At 44.1% G+C, this 19,386-nt stretch overlaps 3 protein-coding genes and 1 long non-coding RNA gene across 5 annotated transcripts in view; 3 read left to right on the forward strand and 1 right to left on the reverse strand.

Annotated features, from left to right (window-relative positions):
* LOC306818058 overlaps positions 1-19,386 on the reverse strand; it is a 92,903-nt gene that overhangs the window by 56,406 nt on the left and 17,111 nt on the right. The window lies entirely within an intron of this gene.
* Positions 47-14,278, forward strand: LOC306818111 (uncharacterized protein). The gene is made up of 3 exons (XM_079335484.1): positions 47-1,691; positions 2,114-2,118; positions 11,972-14,278. The coding sequence occupies exons 1-3, from the start codon at positions 70-72 to the stop codon at positions 13,618-13,620; spliced, it is 3,276 nt and encodes a 1,091-aa protein (XP_079191610.1). The 5' UTR covers positions 47-69; the 3' UTR covers positions 13,621-14,278.
* LOC306818033 (E3 ubiquitin-protein ligase TRIM39-like) lies at positions 2,759-7,734 on the forward strand. 2 transcript variants are annotated; one of them, XM_079335391.1, is made up of 3 exons: positions 2,760-2,958; positions 6,023-7,198; positions 7,238-7,734. In XM_079335391.1, the coding sequence occupies exons 2-3, from the start codon at positions 6,025-6,027 to the stop codon at positions 7,657-7,659; spliced, it is 1,596 nt and encodes a 531-aa protein (XP_079191517.1). In that variant the 5' UTR covers positions 2,760-2,958; positions 6,023-6,024; the 3' UTR covers positions 7,660-7,734. The 2 variants fall into 2 exon arrangements, with proteins under 2 accessions (XP_079191516.1, XP_079191517.1); XM_079335390.1 differs by having other exon boundaries at positions 2,759-2,958; positions 6,023-7,734.
* Positions 16,122-19,386, forward strand: part of cog5 (component of oligomeric golgi complex 5) — a 39,543-nt gene continuing 36,278 nt past the window's right edge. The window contains exons 1-5 of the mRNA XM_079335366.1: positions 16,122-16,201; positions 17,246-17,385; positions 17,537-17,594; positions 18,639-18,693; positions 18,766-18,835. Coding sequence (XP_079191492.1) covers positions 16,156-16,201; positions 17,246-17,385; positions 17,537-17,594; positions 18,639-18,693; positions 18,766-18,835 — 369 coding nt within the window. The 5' untranslated portion in view covers positions 16,122-16,155. The remainder of the gene's footprint in view (positions 16,202-17,245; positions 17,386-17,536; positions 17,595-18,638; positions 18,694-18,765; positions 18,836-19,386) is intronic.

Genomic DNA, 19,386 nt, shown 5'->3' on the forward strand with positions numbered 1-19,386 from the left:
TATAATTGAAGTCTCATCTCAGACTTCTGCCATTTAAAGGTTGTTTTTTTTTCTTCTGTTTTTCTAGAAATGTCTGCAGCCAGCTGTGTGTTTTCTGAGGAGCAGTTTCTGTGCTCCATCTGTCTGGATGTGTTCACTGATCCAGTCTCCATACCGTGTGGACACAACTTCTGCAAGAGCTGCATCTCTAATCACTGGGACGTAAATGTCCCGTGTCGGTGTCCGTTGTGTTCAAAGGATTTTAACAAGAGACCTGAGCTTCACGTCAACACGTTCATTTCAGAGATGGCTGCTCAGTTCAGACAGTCGGCTGTAAAGAAGAAAAGCAGAATCTCTCTGAAGAGGAACTCCTGCACTGGAGAAGTTCTGTGTGACGTCTGCATGGACACCAAACTGAAGGCTGTGAAGTCCTGCCTGATGTGTTTGACCTCCTACTGTGAGACTCACCTGGAGCCCCATCACAGAGTCCCAGGCCTGAAGAGACACGAGCTGGTCGATCCCGTGGAGAACCTGCAGGACAGAATGTGTGAGAGTCACGGCAGACCTCTGGAGATGTTCTGCAGGACGGATCAGACGTGTGTGTGTCTCAGCTGCACTGAATCAAATCACAAGCTTCACTGTATTGTTCCCTTGATGGAGCAATATGAAAAGAAGAAGGCCGAGCTGACGGAGACGGAGGCTGACATTCAGACAATGATCGAGGAGAGACGCCTGAAGATTCAGGAGATGAAGGATTCAGTGGAGCTCCGCAGGGCAGATACTGACCGGGAGAAATCAGACAGCGTGCAGGTCTTCACCGCTCTGATCCGGTCTGTCGAGGAAGGCCTGGCTCAGCTCCTGGACCTACTTGAGGAGAAGCAGAAAACAACAGAGGAAAAGGCTGAAGGCTTCATCAAAGAGCTGGAAGATGAAATCTCTGAGCTGATGGAGAGAAACGCTGAAGTGCAGCAGCTCTTAAGCACTGAAGACCACCTCCAGTTCCTCCAAAACCTCCCATCACTGAGTCCTGCTCCAACCACCAAAGACTGGACCGAGGTCAGAGTTCACTCATCGTATGAGGGGACTGTGAGGGGAGCTGTGGCTCAGCTGGAGCAGAGACTCAGTGAAGAGGTGAAGAAGCAGCTTGAAGCTGAGCTGGAGAAGGTCAAGCAGTGTGCAGTGGACGTCACTCTGGATCCTGATACTGCACATTCAAATCTCGTTCTGTCTAATAATGGGAAACAAGTATATTATGGTAACAGAAAGGAGCTCCCAGACAACCCAGAGAGATTTTCCAAGACAGCTTGTGTTGTTGGAAAGCAGAGTTTTTCTGCAGGAAAGTTTTATTTTGAAGTTGAGGTTAAAAATAAACCTAAATGGGAGTTAGGAGTGGCCCGAGGATCAATAAACAGGAAGGAGACGATCTCACCAAGCAGAGAGACTGGCCCATGGATTCTGATGTTGAGGAAAGGAAGTGATTACAAAGCTGTCGGCCTTCTGCTCTCTCTGAAGTCGCAGCCTGAGAAGGTGGGCGTGTTTGTGGATTACGAGGAGGGCGTGGTCTCCTTCTATGACGTAGATGGACCAGCTCACATCTACTCCTTCACTGGCTGCAACTTCACAGAGAAACTCTACCCCATCTTTGGTCCCTGTAATAATGACTCAGGGAACAACCTCGCCCCTCTGATCATCACTCCTGTGATCCAAACACAGTAAATCATGTTATTACATTTTACACTCACTGTTAATGTTCAGGCTGTAAAAGCTGTGCTGTGTGACATCACTTCACATGCTCCATACTTGTCCTTCTGTAAACCAATCAGACGTGTTTCCACGTTAACGCTGTCTGATTTTTGGATTTGTCTTTGTTGATGTTTTTTATGCGGTGTCTCTTGTGTTGGTGCGGTAAATAAATAAAGTTATAACTTCATGGATTTTGCCTGTGTGTGTGTGTGTGTGTGTGTGTGTGTGTGTGTGTGTTATATCTGAAAGCTGATCATTATAGGCAGGGCTTTAAATGATCCTTTTTTTTAACACCAGCCAACATGGCTAGTAGATTTTTAAAGTTAACAGCCAACCAGATTTTCCACCAGCCAAAGGTTTTTTTTTTTTTTTTTAATTGTGTTTTGTGTAGACCTGGTAATCCTGACAGTATAAGTTATTTGTTTCTGTGTTGAATACGAGCTCACAGACATTTAAAAATCACTCTTGTTATTCTTCTGTTGCCCTCCTCTCTCATCTCTGGAGGTCTCTCCCACGAGAACATTTCTAGAACCAGAAATGTCTTTCTCTACATTCTGATCCATTTATGCACAATGTTGAGTGATTTATTTTCCACGTTGTGCCTTTAAAATCTAAATCTAATTCAGTGTTCATCATGTTCATCTTTATAAAGTGACAGACTTCTGTTCTTCAGTTGTTTTATATAATCGACACAGAATGACTGAGTCTGTCACAGACACGTGGTCAAAGTAAGTTTTACTGAAAGAATTGTATGCGTGGAGGGGCGGGACATCGTTGATTGACAGACACACAGTTACCATGGTTACTGACTCTCACCTGTCTGCTGCACGCTGAACAGAGGAGAAAGAGCAGCTGAAAGAAAACTATGGAACCGATAAAAGTAATGAATGAATGTAGGCTGACGTCATAGAGCCTGTCAGCCTATCATGTACCGTATACAGTAGGTGTGTGTGTGTGTGTGTCCCAAACTGCTGTCTTCGTCCTCAGCCTGCTGATTGTGCACCTCCTCCGTGCACCTTCGTCACGTGCGGGTAACGCCTTTTCTTGGTAAACGCAACTTAAATGAAGTGACGCATGCGCAGAGAGAGGTGGAGTGATGTTGTCGAGGAAATGAAACTGACAGAAATTCACATCTGAAGAAGAAGAACAACGTCTGTTTGCATCTGAAACAGAGAAGAATTATTATTTTCATCAACTCCTTTACCTGTGTGACGTCACGACCTCGCATCCGCACAGGTGAGCACAATAAGTAAGAATAGCCTTTTATAATAAGAGAGAGACAGAACAGAGTGTTTTCAATCAGAGCTGAAAGAGTTTGAGAGAAGACGTGAAGAAGGCCTGAATCATTTCACAAGTTGATTTTCTTCTTTACAAGCAGAAGAGTGAAAAGTGTTTCTGTCAGGAAGGAGGATCAGGGTCAAGTGAAAAAACAAACCGAGAATCAAATCATACATGGATGTCTTTATTTGAGTCTATATGAGAAGAGCAGCAGCCTGTTCCTGGATCATCCTCCTTCAGTAAAGGAACAAGGACAGGTGACTTCCTCAAGTCTGTAAAAAACACTTCAAGTCTTTAACTTCAACTTGTAGATCTGTAAAATGATGAAGAGACACAAACTGTCTCTGCACAGAGACAGACAGAGGACACTATGAGACGGCTGTGTTGGGCTTTACTCATGCAGATATGAAAATACACTTTGCTGTTGGGACATGGAGGAAGTTGTCTGCAGAGGAAACATGTTTAAAGCTCCTCCTGTCTTCATGTTCACACAGACATGTTTAAAGCTCCTCCTGTCTTCATGTTCACACAGACATGTTTAAAGCTCCTCCTGTCTTCATGTTCACACAGACATGTTTAAAGCTCCTCCTGTCTTCATGTTCACACAGACATGTTTAAAGCTCCTCCTGTCTTCATGTTCACACAGACATGTTTAAAGCTCCTCCTGTCTCCATGTTCACACAGACATGTTTAAAGCTCCTCCTGTCTTCATGTTCACACAGACATGTTTAAAGCTCCTCCTGTCTTCATGTTCACACAGACATGTTTAAAGCTCCTCCTGTCTTCATGTTCACACAGACATGTTTAAAGCTCCTCCTGTCTTCATGTTCACACAGACATGTTTAAAGCTCCTCCTGTCTTCATGTTCACACAGACATGTTTAAAGCTCCTCCTGTCTTCATGTTCACACAGACATGTTTAAAGCTCCTCCTGTCTCCATGTTCACACAGACATGTTTAAAGCTCCTCCTGTCTTCATGTTCACACAGACATGTTTAAAGCTCCTCCTGTCTCCATGTTCACACAGACATGTTTAAAGCTCCTCCTGTCTTCATGTTCACACAGACATGTTTAAAGCTCCTCCTGTCTTCATGTTCACACAGACATGTTTAAAGCTCCTCCTGTCTTCATGTTCACACAGACATGTTTAAAGCTCCTCCTGTCTTCATGTTCACACAGACATGTTTAAAGCTCCTCCTGTCTTCATGTTCACACAGACATGTTTAAAGCTCCTCCTGTCTTTATGTTCACACAGACATGTTTAAAGCTCCTCCTGTCTTCATGTTCACACAGGCTTCTCTCCAACTCGAACATTTACGAGTTGAATCTTTAAAATGTTTGTTTCTTTAACGTGACCTGAATCCTCCCTCACTCTGTCTCTGCTCCGGACATTGAGGGAAGGAATTATTATTGAGACCGGTGAAATACCTGTGAGATGAACCGTGTGAACGTCAGTAGCAGCGTGATGACGTAGCCTCTGTCAGGTGTGTCAGACACCTTTTGTCAGATTAAAAAAACCAACTTTAAATACTGAGAGCTTTTTAAATCAAGCAGACTTCAACATGAATCAGTCTTTGACCACAGACGTAGAGAAATGTGTGACGTCAGTCAGACGTCAGATCAAACTGAGTCCTTCATCTGTTCATGGAATGATAAAAGTCATGTCTAAAATAGATACTGCAGTGACATCTCATGGCCGCTTGATGGCAGCAAACACAGTTTCACCTTCAATTTGTTTTGAACAGATTCTGTGTTGTGTTGGTTCTGTTATATATGTACAGGTATATATATATATATCAGAGTTTAATTTGTCCTCTCCTTTTTTTAATGTAAGCTCCTTCTCCTCTTCTTAAAGTTTGTTTTAATAATATGTCAGGTATCATCATCAGAGGCTTTATAGTGATGGGATACTGTACAGTTGAAACCAGATATTTACAACACATTTTTATTTTCTTTACTGTTAAACATTAAATCAGAGTAAACCTTTTTATGTTTTAGATCAATAAATAATAACATATTTTTTGTATTTGTGAAATGTCAAAATAAAGAGACAGAGAATTGTTATGTATATTTTTTATTACTGTAAATAAATATCTGGTTTCAATTCGACCCTGCGATCTGGCAAGTCCTCCCACTTAGAAATTATGGAGGGGTCTGAAATTTACATTGTAGGTGCTGTTCCACCATGAGCGACAGAATTTCCCCAAAAAATCAGGAAATAACATTGTATGATTTTTAAATAATTTATTTGTGTTTTATTGCTGCACATAAGTATTTGAACACATAAGAACGCCAGTGTTAATATTTAGTACAGTTACAGAGCTCAAACGTCTCCTGGAGTTCTGGACCAGGTTTGCACTGTAACAGGGATCTTGGTCCACTGCTCCACACAGATCTGTCAGGTTTCAGGGCTGTCGCTGAGCAGCACAGAGTTTCAGCTCCCTCCAAAGATTTTCTATTGGATTTAGGTTCTGGAGACTTTAGGACCCTCCAGAACCTTGATATGGTTCTCATGGTGCCACTCCTTGGTTATCCTGACTGAGTGCTTCAGGTCCCTGTCATGTTGGAAGACCCAGCCAAGACTTCACCGCTCTGACTGAGGGAAGGAGGTTGTTGTTGTACATGGCCCCATTCATCCTCTCCTTAATACAGTCGCCCCCCAAAGCATGATGTCGCCCAGGTGATACCTGAGCAGTAGAGGTGGACCTTTTAAATGCACAGTAACATTTCTTTGACAGCCAGAATTCTTGCTGATTGGCAGGTTGTTCAAATACTTGTGCAGCAATAAAAAACAGATAAATTATTTAACAATCATAAAATGTGATTTCCTGAATTTCTTTATTTTTCTTTTTTTAAATTCTGTCTCTCTTAGTGGAAATGAACCGACGATGTAGATTACAGACTCCTCCATGATTTCTAAATGGGAGAACTTGCCAAATTGAAGTTATGTTCCTCACTGTATTTGAATTTGTTAGGTTTCCTTGTTTTACGTTATTGATTGGTTTCTTTCTCTGTTTTTCTAGAAATGTCTGCAGCCAGCTGCCTCCTCTCCGAGGAGCAGGTTCAGTGCTCCATCTGTCTGGATGTGTTCACTGATCCAGTCTCCATACCGTGTGGACACAACTTCTGCAGGAGCTGCATCTCTCATCACTGGGATGTACATGACCAGTGTGAGTGTCCTGTGTGTAAAGATGTGTTTGAAAAACGTCCTGAGCTTCAAGTCGACGCGTCCATATCAGAGATGGCTGCTCAGTTCAGACACTCTGCTGCAAAGAGAGCCAGAAGAGGCTCAGTCCAAACAAGTTCTTCCTCTGGAGAAGTTCTGTGTGTCGTCTGCACTGGTACCAAACTGAAGGCTGTGAAGTCCTGCCTGATGTGTCTGGCCTCCTACTGTGAGACTCACCTGGAGTTTCATCAGATGATGATTGGTCTGACGAAACACGAGCTGGTCGATCCCGTGGAGAACCTGCAGGACAGAATGTGTGAGAGTCACGGCAGACCTCTGGAGATGTTCTGCAGGACGGATCAGACGTGTGTGTGTCTCAGCTGCACTGAATCAAATCACAAGCTTCACTGTATTGTTCCCTTGATGGAGCAATATGAAAAGAAGAAGGCCGAGCTGACGGAGACGGAGGCTGACATTCAGAAAATGATCGAGGAGAGACGCCTGAAGATTCAGGAGATGAAGGATTCAGTGGAGCTCAGCAGGGCAGATACTGACCGGGAGAAATCAGACAGCGTGCAGGTCTTCACCGCTCTGATCCGGTCTGTCGAGGAAGGCCTGGCTCAGCTCCTGGACCTACTTGAGGAGAAGCAGAAAACAACAGAGGAAAAGGCTGAAGGCTTCATCAAAGAGCTGGAAGATGAAATCTCTGAGCTGATGGAGAGAAACACTGAAGTGCAGCATTTCTCAAGCTTTGAAGACCACCTCCAGTTCCTCCAAAACCTCCCATCACTGAGTCCTGCTCCAACCACCAAAGACTGGACCAAGGTCAGAGTTCACTCATCGTATGAGGGGACTGTGAGGGGAGCTGTGGCTCAGCTGGAGCAGAGACTCAGTGAAGAGGTGAAGAAGCAGGTTGAAGCTGAGCTGAAGAAGGTCCAGCAGTGTGCAGTGGACGTCAGTCTGGATCCTGATACTGCACATGCACATCTTATCCTGCGTTATTCCAATAAACAAGTACATTATGAAGATCAGGGTCACCAAAACAAGAGCTTTTTGTTTGGTTCTGTTTTAGGTCACCAAAACAAGAGGTTTTGTTGTGGTTCTGTTTTAGGAAAGGAGAATTTTTCTGCAGGGAAGTTTTATTTTGAGGTTCAGGTTCAATGGAAAACTCACTGGTCATTAGGAGTGGCCCGAGCATCAGTTAACATGAATGGAAGAATCAATGCATATCGAGAGACAGGCCCTTGGATCCTGATAAGGGAGGATGATGATTACCGTACTGATGGTAAACTCTCTCTGAAGTCGCAGCCTGAGAAGGTGGGCGTGTTTGTGGATTACGAGGAGGGCGTGGTCTCCTTCTATGACGTATATAGATCAGCTCTCATCTACTCCTTCACTGGCTGCAACTTCACAGAGAAGCTCTACCCATACTTATGTCTCGGTAATACTGACAATTACAAGCTGACCTTCACTAATGTGAGACAATCACAGTAAAAACATCATTACATGACCCCAGTGTAAGATGAGCTTTGTTTTGATGATTTGGCAGAAAGTGTCATTAACACACCTGTCCATAGATTTTACAGATGGTGTTTAGGGCTACGTGATTGTGACGGTCATGTGACCTGTTAGGTTGTGCCTTCTCTTCTCTTGGGTTGCAGGTACGTTTTTTTTCTATATTGTATAAATGAGGCCTGGGGAGCAGACTGCCCAAAGAGAAGGTGCTCGGGAAATCATGTTCTTTGCCTTCCTGGCAACGGTGATTAAGCTGAAGCTGAGAGAAAGTCGAAGTGTTTTGATATTGTTGTCTTTTTGCATATTAGTGGTTTAACTGTAGAAGAGGTGCCGGGGCTGCTGACAGAGAGAGAGAGAGAGAGAGAGAGAGGGAGAGAGAGAGAGAGGGACCCTCAGAGTCTAGACTGATGAGATGGGATGAGGGCTGGGGAATGAATATTATTAGTGTTTTATTTTGTCTTTCTTTAAGTTAATAGCAGCCAGTTGATTGTAGATTTATTTGTAAGCAGAGGTAGGTGGTGATGCAACATTATGGATGCCAACAACCTTTAAAAATCCACCAAAGAAGAAGAAGATCACGTCTTTTTTTTTAGTTTACACCACAGACTGTAAATATGAACGTTTGAAGCCTGAGTTACATCCCCCGTGTGTCCCTGCAGGGGGCGCTGGAGTCCCCCGTGTGTCCCTGCAGGGGGCGCTGGAGTCCCCTGTGTGTTCCTGCAGGGGGTGCTGGAGTCCCTGTGTGTTCCTGCAGGGGGCGCTGGAGTCCCCCGTGTGTCCCTGCAGGGGGCGCTGGAGTCCCATGGATGGCGGTCTCCGTGCTGGAAATGCTGTCTCAGGCTAACTCTGAGTCAAGCTAACGACAGGCTGAGAGCTGAGGCGGGTTTTAAGCCTCCTGACAAACCGTTACACGGCGCCCACCTGTCAATCAGCTCAGCTACACGCCTTATAGACTGGTATAGTAATGACGCCTATGGGATTTTTGCATTGGATTTTGGATGATTGCAGAAAATAATCTCTGTGTCAAACACACGTTTCTGCACCAATAGATCATGAAAATTACATTGAACAGCCAGAGGGCTACGAAATAAAATCTGTCATAAATGAAAAATTGTTTTGTAAATTGGAAAGATCATTGTATGGGTTAAAACAATCTGGCAGAAACTGGAACAAAGTACTACATGAGTACTTGACCAAAAACAATTTTGAGCAGAATCAAGCTGACCACTGTGTTTATTCATGGGAAACACCCATTGAAAAAGTTATCATTGTAATATGGGTTGATGATTTATTGATTGCGGCAAGTGATGAGAATGTTCTCAGACATGTGAAGAACATGCTTACGGAAAGATTCAAAATGATGGACTTGGGCAAACTAAGACATTTCCTAGGTGTTGATTTCAACCAGTGACAACTGTGTGAGAATGTCCCAAGCAAGATATGTGTCGAAAGTATTTCAAAGGTTTAGCATGCAGGATTGCAAACCTAGATTAACTCCTTGTGAACAAAGACTTGACTATACAAATGATGCTAAGAAGTTGATTGATGTTAAACTATATAGAGAGGCAGTGGGAAGCCTCATATATCTGACAATCTGTACTAGACCTGATATAGGTTTTGTGGTGAGCAAACTGTCACAATATTTTACAGAGCCAACTGTTGAGCAACGGGCCACAGTTAAACATGTACGGAGGTATCTTAAAGGTACAATTGACAAAGAGCTGTGTTACAGAAAAAGTGATGAGGCACTGGGAATCAGAGCATACAGTGATGCAGACTGGGCGGCTAGTAATGACAGACGAAGTACAACTGGCTATTGTGTAAGTCTAACTGAATGTGGTGCTTTGATTTCATGGAAGACAAAGAAACAGCCCACTGTCGCACCGTCCACCTGTGAGGCAGAGTACATAGCCCTAGCTACAACCATACAGGAGTGTCTCTATCTTAAACAGCTGTTGGAAAATCTTGATAAATGTCAGTACTCACCACCTAAGGTACATGAAGATAACCAAGGTACAATAGCTTTAGCAAAAAATCCCGTGAGCAGACAAAGATGCAAACATGCGGACATCAAGTACCATTTTATTAGGTCTTCTGTAAATAATGGCACAGTTACATTGGTGTATTGTCCCACTAATGAGATGGGAGCAGATTTGTTGACAAAGCCTGCAACCAAGTGTAAGTTGATGAAGTTTGATGCATTTATTTTTTATTGATTTTATATTTTGACTTTAAGATGATTGAGCTGATTAAACTGGAATGCGATGAGTAATGTGGGTGTGTACATTTCTGTTGATTGGTTGTTTAATAAAATCACATTCAGTGAGCACAGCTGTGGCTCTGCTTGTGTGTGTGTGTGTGTGTGTGTGTGTGTGTGTGTGTGTGTGTGTGTGTGTGTGTGTGTGTGTGTGTGTGTGTGTGTGTGTGTGTGTGTGTGTGTGTGTGTGTGTGTGTGTGTGTGTGTGTGTGTGTGTGTGTGTGTGTGTGTGTGTGTGTGTGTGTGTGTGTGTGTGTGTGTGTGTGTGTGTGTGCGCAAATCAGTCACGCCGTTGCGTCTACTCTGTGAACACACACTGTCTTTGAAGTTACTCCTGTGTCGTGCACTGCTTGGTCCCTAACACTTGTATTAAAAGACAAAAAACCCATGTCAATAATTTAAATGTATCTCAAATGAGTCTTTCAATTGAATTATTATTATTTGCTAATTCTCCTTGTGCCTTTGCCTTTTAGTTAACTGGAACGTCTAATAGTTTTTACTTTACTTTAAATCATTAAAGTTTACTGTAAAACTTAAAATACTAGCTCATATTTAATTCATGATAATATCCCTGTCTTGTTACTTATTTTTGATTTGCAAACTATTTTAACAATAAATGCTAACATTGTAACAATGAGCAGCAACAGGCCTGCAAACCACAGACTAAGACTTTTTCCCATTACCAAAGAGTGAAAATAAAGAGTGAGAAGATCTATTTAAAAAGGAACCCCAAGATCGATCTGGTCTCAATGAACATTTATTCGAAGGCAAGATAAGCGTTGGAAGACCCCTCTCTCACACGGTGAGGAGAGAAAGAGGCCCCGAGAAAAGGCAAACATGAACACTTTACACAGATCACTCCCCCATCACATCACATGGAGACACTGCCCACCTGGCAGGGCACCATCTATCCCCTAGTGTGAGAGAAGACACTACATGACTATCATCTCCCAAGGCTGAGAAGGAGATGGAGTCCAGTGAGAAAGAGCCTGGGTGACTCTTCCCACATGTACAGAGTGAAACAGAATAAAGGGAACAAAATGATGGGAAACAAAACACCCAATATGCTGTGCATGTCGTATTCTAAGACATTTCAGATACATTTCATATGACAGATTCTGTGAGACCTTCGTACAACACATATAGTACACATGGAGTAAAATTTTCCATAACAACTTCAATCAGGATGGGCTTTTATTTGAAGTTTTACGGTAGAAGAAAGAAACGTTTAACCGCCAAATAAAGCAGAAATGAAACCGAAACTTATCTTTTCAGAAGAGGATTTTCTCTGCAGGAATCAGAGTTTCTTCGTCTTGACTTTGAGAGAAGATCACTAAAAGACACTGAGGTGAGTAAGGTGCAGGATGTGCCTTTAAACACATCAACGTCATAGAGTCATTTATTCAATGTGGAATCATTTCTTTTGTCAGGTGGCGCCAATAAATAAAATAGTTTAATAAATGTGTCAGGATTTGTTTTTTATGAGCCTTAAAGAGGAATGAGACTTTAATGTCTGTTTTTTTTTTTTGCTTTTAAGTTCACGAGGACAATCATATACATTTTTTTGCTGTTGTGAGTTTTTTTCCAGAATTTTGATTTGGACTTTTCTGTGCCTTGCGCATGCGCCGAGTGATGCTCCTCCTGCACACATTTTGAGTGTTTGAGGAGATGTTGGGTTATATTTAATAAAACTATGATGCTGCTTGTTTTCGGAGGTGGACTGTAGCCTCACTAATAATCACTCAGACGTTTTCAGACCAGAGATATCCTGAAGCATAATGAGAGTGAGAGAGGGCGAGTGATTCATCAGATTTAATCTGTTTAAATCAAATGAACTCAGAAACTATCCAACCAAAACTTGATGTACCATGTGGAAACAATACTTTAAAAACGTCTTACAGTTTGTCAGTGTACCCAAAGCTTAAAATGAGGATTAGTTTGTAGATCAGAACAATTAAAAAGTTTGATTAATTTTGAATCTTATATTTTTAGAAATTTTACGTCATTAATTGGTTTCTCTCTCTGTTTTTCTAGAAATGTCTGCCGCCAGCTGCCTCCTCTCTGAAGAGCAGTTTCTGTGCTCCATCTGTCTGGATGTGTTCACTGATCCAGTCTCCATACCGTGTGGACACAACTTCTGCAAGAGCTGCATCTCTCATCACTGGGATGTAAATGTCCCGTGTCAGTGTCCGTTGTGTTCAAAGGTTTTCAACAAGAGACCGGAGCTTCACGTCAACACGTTCATATCAGAGATGGCTGCTCAGTTCAGACAGTCGGCTGTAAAGAAAAGCAGCAGAATCTCTCTGAAGAGAAACACCAACTCTGGAGAAGTTCTGTGTGACGTCTGCATGGACACCAAAGTGAAGGCTGTGAAGTCCTGCCTGATGTGTCTGACCTCCTACTGTGAGACTCACCTGGAGCCTCATCACAGAGTCCCAGGCCTGAAGAGACACGAGCTGGTCGATCCCATGGAGAACCTGGAGGACAGAACCTGTAAGAGTCACGGCAGACCTCTGGAGATGTTCTGCAGGACGGATCAGAGGTGTGTGTGTCAGTTCTGCACTGAGTCAGAGCACAGGCAGCATGTCTTTGTTCCCATGATGGAAGAGTACAAGGTAAAGAGAAACACGCTGGTGAAGTCAGGCGCTGAAATTCAGCAGAAGATCCAAAAGAGACGCCTGAAAATCCAGAAGATCAGAGAGTCGGTGGAGCTCAGCAGGGCAGATACTGACCGAGAGACAGCGGCCTGCATGGAGGTCTTCACCGATCTGATCCGGTCTGTCGAGGAAGGCCTGGCTCAGCTTCTTGACTTAATTAAAGCTGAGCAGAAAACAACAGAGGAAAAGGCTGAAGGCTTCATCAAAGAGCTGGAAGATGAAATCTCTGAGCTGATGGAGAGAAACGCTGAAGTGCAGCAGCTCTTAAGCACTGAAGACCACCTCCAGTTCCTCCAGAACCTCCCATCACTGAGTCCTGCTCCAACCACCAAAGACTGGACCGAGGTCAGAGTTCACTCATCGTATGAGGGGACTGTGAGGGGAGCTGTGGCTCAGCTGGCGGGCGCGCTCAGTGAGAAGATGAGGAAGATGTGCGGTGATGTGGATTTGAAGAGAGTCCAGCAGTATGCAGTGGACATCACTCTGGATCCTGACACCGCAAGTCCTTATCTCATCCTGTCTGAGGATCAGAAACGAGTTCAAGCTGCAGAGACACAGCAGACTCTCCCCGACAACCCGCTCAGATTCACTACTTGTAACGGCGTTTTGGGAAAGCAGAGCTTCTCCTCGGGACGATCTTACTACGAAGTCCAGGTGAAGGAGAAGAGTGACTGGGATGTCGGCGTGGCTGCTGAATCGATCATCAGGAAGGGAAAAGTCCGACTGTCTCCTAAGAACGGCTTCTGGACCGTGTGGTTGAGGAAGGGAAAAGAGTACAAAGCTCTCGCTGGTCCCGGCGTGCTGCTCTCCCTGAAATCGAAGCCTCAGAAGGTGGGCGTGTTTGTGGATTATGAAGGGGGCGTGGTCTCTTTTTACGACGTGGATGCTGCAGCTCTCATCTACTCCTTCACCGGCTGCAGCTTCACTGAGAAGCTGTACCCGTACTTCAGCCCCTGTAGTGTTTGTGATGGCGTCAATGCTGCACCGCTGATTCTTCTTCCTCTGACCACACGAAGCCTCATTTAATCCTCTCCATGTTCTCAGGACTAACACAGATGTCACCACGCATTGCAAGCCACAAGGGGTGACACAAAACCAGGTTTTGAGACGGTACTAAAAACCTGTCTGCTCAGAGATTCTTCAAAATGAGATTTGTACACATCAACTTGAATTAGCGGATCCTTTATACAAATGTCATTAAGGAGAAGTGTGTGCAGTAGGAAGTAGGAAAGGCTCCTAGGAAAACCCCTGAGTTATAGCACCTTAGAAAAGTTAAAAGCCAAATTATTTAGCAGAGAATTTAATGAAACACTGAGCATGTGATAATATGATGGTAACGCTCCTGTGAGGAGTTTTTCATGGTGGTGAAACAGACCCCTCCATGACTCTTATATTATTATTTAAAGGTACATGGACCAAGACGGCGCTGCAGATGGTTGCCATGGTACTGCGCTCTCTTGTACTCGCTGAGTTTGTATTAATTTTTTTATTTTTTTGCTCTTCTTCTCTCTTTCACCAGAGAAGAACTACATACATGTTTTACTGCTTTAAACGCGATGATACTTGCATTGGATCTGTGGTTTCAGTTTGTCCCCGTCAGATCGGAGAGCTCGCCATGCAACCTAGCAGCTTAAAATAAAAGTTCCAAGCTGAAACACTTCATACATATTGACAAAAATAAAATTACTACCGTAAATTCCGTACTATTGAGCGCACCTGGATATAAGCCGCACCGGCTAAAAATAAGTAAATAAATGTATTTGTACATATATAAGCCGCACTTGATTATAAGCCGCAGGTGTCCACGCTATAACAAGAGCTATTTACACAGACGTAGGCTACCGGTAACATCCGCAAATACTGTAGCGTCCGTACGGACGTTAAAGGACGACGAGAGCGTTCAAATAATAACTTTTAATAACGCGATCACTGTCGGCCGTGACCACGCCGTTTACAGCAGAGAGCAACACATAACTTGCCGTAACAATCCAACTCTCTCCCCCAGCGTTCTCTCATACAGCCACTCAACACGTTCTCGCTGGTGCATTCACTGACTCTCCACATAATCGGAATTATGAACACATTATCAACTACTGACTTTACAACATGAACCGTTACAATACGAAGCCTAGCCGACGGTGTCTGTAACACGGCTGATGAAAAAGATGACCGTAATATATTTCACAAGAAAAAGTCCATCCATTCACTGCCTCAGAATGACTTCATTACTCACTTCCTCAGTCTCTGTTGTCGCTGTCAGTGTCATCTTAACGTGCAGCAGCTCTGTTAGCTTCTTTGACAGCCAGGTCGATCGCCTTTAACTTGAAAGCTGCATCATATGTATTTCTCCGTGTGTTTTCCATCATGAGGGTGCGTGCATGAAGCGCAAAATGACTGATATTAAGATCCGACGTGACGAAGTCAAATGTTTTTGCGGCAGAAGCTCATTGTCCCCCATAAAAAATCCATAAATAAGCCGCACCGGAGTAGAAGCCGCAGTGCTCGAAGTGTGAGAAAAAAGTAGCGGCTTATAGTCCGGAATTTACGGTACATAGCTTTAATAATGATGAACGTTTGCATATTGTTGATTTAATATTTGCATTAAAATGTGCTTTTATTTTTGCAGTTTTTTTTTCCTGCTCTGGTTAAATATTTAACTTCATGCTCACAAATATATTCAGTTCATAAACGTGTTTTAAAAAAAATAACTGTCGCCTGTAATGTCGGCGTTTAGTCTTCATGTTTGACATTTATCGAATCTGTCGACTCTTTTTGTGATGTTTCTGATTCAGTTTTCATCTGTTGGTTTTATTTTGAAAGTTGACCTTATCCCGTCTTCTTCCTTTTTCATGTGATGAATCAAACAAAGACAATAAGTCATGACCAGTTACTTTCTTTATATGACTTTTGAATTGAATAAAAAATGAAACTTAAAATGAGGCTTACTGGTCTTTTTTAAACACATTGAATCAAAAGCACAGATTAGTCGATTTCCTGCCTCCTTGAGGATCTTGTGCCTTTATAACAACATTATCGATAAAACATAGATTAATGCAAAAATATGCAGTAAATTGCACAGGACAGGCTAAACTCTATTTTATATAAAGAACAATTATTTTGAGTGAGAAACGTTTTGAAGTAAACAGTATGGGGTGCTGATGGCCTGGTGGTTAGGTGTACAAAGGCCATAGTCCTCCAAGTGGGCGGCCTGGGTTCAAGTCTGACCTGGGACTCCTTTCACACATGTCATCCCCTCCCTCCAAACCTCTTACCCAAGAAGAATGTGTATATTTCTAAATATATATCGATAGATAGATCGATCTATCTTTTTTATTACTAATTAAAACCGCAGTCATTATTTATTTGAAATATTTATTTTCACTTTATAACTGCAGAGAAATTAAACATTTCAGTTTATCTCCTGGTTTCCGTAATTTGATTTTGTATATTTCATCGAAGAGACCATGTGAGAAATTCAGTGTGTGGCCCTTTAAGGGGTATAGGGGTAAGTGCGACGTCACACGTCACACGTCGCACACGTCACACTGCGGAAGTACCAACATGGAGGACGGCAGTGAAGCTTCCACGAAATCACTTCTGAAAGATGGTAAAAACACATTAATGATGGTTTCTCATGTTAAAGCGAGCTCGTGTTTGTTCACCGACTCTCATGGAAACATCACCAGATATGTAAAAGTCTCTCCCTCGCGCGCTGATATTTATTATGACGTGTGTTATTGAAGGAGCCAATGGAAATGCGTTGTTCTGATAATTCATCCAGCTGTTTATAGAGTTGTAATAATCAGACAGACAGCGGAGTGAGCTGCAACCTCAGAGAAACGGGCTGCGGTGGCGGGTTTTAAACCTCCTGACAAACAGAAACCTCCTGTGTTTAAACATGAAGCTAAAGTGTAACATCCTGCAGTACCTGGAGTGTCCACTAGAGGCTGGCTGCAGTTCCTGGAGTGTCCACTAGAGGCTGGCTGCAGCAGCACAGGAAGTCACATACACACCCATTCAAACAGCCTGTTTTTACAGCAGACATGAACATGTTTACAGCCTGCTTCAAAAAACCAAATAGGTGTGATTAGCTCATGTCTCCATCCACACACACTGTACGGGGGGGAATGTTTTCATGACTCAGCAGTTTTGATTGGATGAAGGATCAGAGTTATTCACAATAAGGCGTGTAGCTGAGCTGATTGACAGGTGGGCGCCGTGTAACGGTTTGTCAGGAGGCTTAAAACCCGCCTCAGCTCTCAGCCTGTCGTTAGCTTGACTCAAAGTTAGCCTGAGACGTTTGTATGTGACTCATACAGCCTCTAGTGGTCACTCGAGGAACTGCATGGTTTGTAACTTCAGTGTTGGCTTCATTTTTTAACACTGGAAGTTTTTCGCTTGGTGCAAACAAATCAAAAACAAGTAGTAAATATCTCCCCTTTCATGTTTCTGCATTTTTCTTTTTGCATTTATCAAAATGTTTTTTACAATCATTTGATATTTGTGCAGCTGACCTTTAGGGCCACCGTACTATACAGATCTTTTTTGAGTCGCCTGATGTTTCAGATTGAGCCTTTTAAAGCGAGAACCTGATGAACAGTTTAAGGACTTGTGTGTGTGCGTGTGTGCGTGTTTGTGTGTGTGTGTGCAGAGTGCTACACCGACTTCCTTGCCGAGGACTTCGACGTGAAGACGTACACGGCCCAGGCCATCCACCACGCCGTCATCGCCGAGCAGCTGGCTAAGCTGGCTCAGGGCATCAGTCAGCTGGACAAGGAGCTGCACAGCCAGGTACACGCCTTCGACTCTCTAACACAGTTTAATACACAAGAGGACAGACGGAGAGACATATAGCACACTGTACCGACTAAGGATGGAAAATATGTTTATACTTGTGAAAGCAGCGAACGCCGTGGTGACCACGTGTTTGTACTTGTTTCAGGTTGTTGCCCGACATGAAGACTTGCTGTCACAGGCCACCGGGATCGAGTCTCTTGAAGGTAAGAGTCTCAAAATGAGCTGCTGGTGGTTTATAATGTTTGTTTAAAGTCGCCTCGAGAAGGTAGGAACCTTTGTTACGCGTCAGGTGTTCCACCTGGAAGGAACAGTTTGGTTCCTTAGCAGGGTGACAAGCGGATGTTTTTTTTGTTTTTTTGATATGGACATGTGGAAACGATGAACACATAGAGTCAGTAGAAATGTTTGTAAAATCAACAGTCAATCGTGGCCTCCTCCTCCAGAAGCCCCGCCCCCTGCAGGATGTCGTGTGCAGGAAGTAGAGCAGCTCCTCGTCCACGGGTAAAAGACAACACAAGGTTCAGCCTGGTTTTAGAAGCAGTTTCTCCTCACTCTCATTAGATTTTCTACGTCCACGTCCGTCATATTCACCGCTTTGAATCTCCTCCAATCACTGAGCTGTATCCACTCATAAACTCACCTGCTGCACTCTCATTGGCTGGAGGAAACACACCAGCTCCGCCCACAAACGTCCCGAGTCAACCAAAACAAATCAGAAGAGTCTCTGCAGACACAGTCACACATGTACGGAGGCCCAGAAGGGACAAAGGAGCAGCTTCACTTTAGGAGGAGACTGCGTTTTATTTTGAAGGGACAAAGAGCAGCTTCACTTTAGGAGGAGAAAGAGCTTTATTTTGAAGGGACAATGGAGCAGCTTTACTGTCAGAGAAGACTGAGTTATATTTTGAAGGGACGATGTCATCCCTTCAAAAGGCCATCCTCGTGGGTGGGGGGGGGGTTTGTTTGGGCAGGCCATCCTCGTGGGGGGGGGGGGGGTCTGGGCAGGCCATCCTCATCAACAGTCCCAAGGAGCCTAAGAGAGCTCAGGAGCTCCCAGAATGGACATGCACGTGGATCTTTCATCGTGTGGATGCACATGGCGAGCTCCTTCAAACCATTTTTTATTTTAAGCTCTACCTCCACTGTTACAGTTTGGGTTTTTCACCACTAGGGGGAGCTGGTGTTCCTCAGATGAATTATCTGTGTGTCCCCTTCAAATCAGAGGAGAAATGTGCTTGTTGTTTCAGGGGTTCTCCAGATGATGCAGACGAGGATCAGCGCTCTGCAGGCGGCTGTTGACAGGTGACGATGTTTTCCTGGAGAGTCGGCGTGTGTGATGTCTGACTTACTGAACCCTCCCTCCTGTTTCTACAGAATCAGGACCAAGATTGTTGACCCCTACAACAAGATCGTGGCACGGATCACGCAGCTGGCCAGACTGCAGGTGAGTCTCCACGCGAGGGGGCTGCCACCTACCTGCTCTGTTACCCCTCTGTGTGTTACGCCCTCGGAGACTTTACATAGATAAACGGTTAAACAGGAACAATCACACGTTCACAGCTTGTTAGAAAGGTGAGTCCTGAGTCCTGAGTCCTGAGTCCTGAGTCCTGAGTCCTGAGTCCTGATTGGAAGGTGCGAGGGTCGGTGCGGTCTTGAACATGTTGGGGACTGAGTTGTAGAGGGAGGGGCAGCTGTGGAGCAGGCTCCGCCCCCTCCAGGTGTGCTGCTCTGTTCTGTGTGTGGTGCAGACTGCAGAACAAAATCCCCTGCCCCGACCTGCCCTCCTTCCAGGACTTATACCGGTCCAGGGGAGATCCCTGCAGACTCCTCCCACCCCGGACACAAACTGTCCAAACTCCTCCTCCTCGGGAGGCGTTGCAGGTCACTCAAAGTCAGGGACTTTGTGAGTGAGGAGCAGGATTTTGCACCGGATGGGGACAGGGAGCCGGAGGAGGTTTTGAAGGATGGGGGGGGGGGGGTGATGTGGACGCCAGG

The sequence above is a fragment of the Symphodus melops genome, assembly GCF_947650265.1.
Source record: "Symphodus melops genome assembly, chromosome: 22".
NCBI classification, from domain to species: domain Eukaryota; kingdom Metazoa; phylum Chordata; class Actinopteri; order Labriformes; family Labridae; genus Symphodus; species Symphodus melops.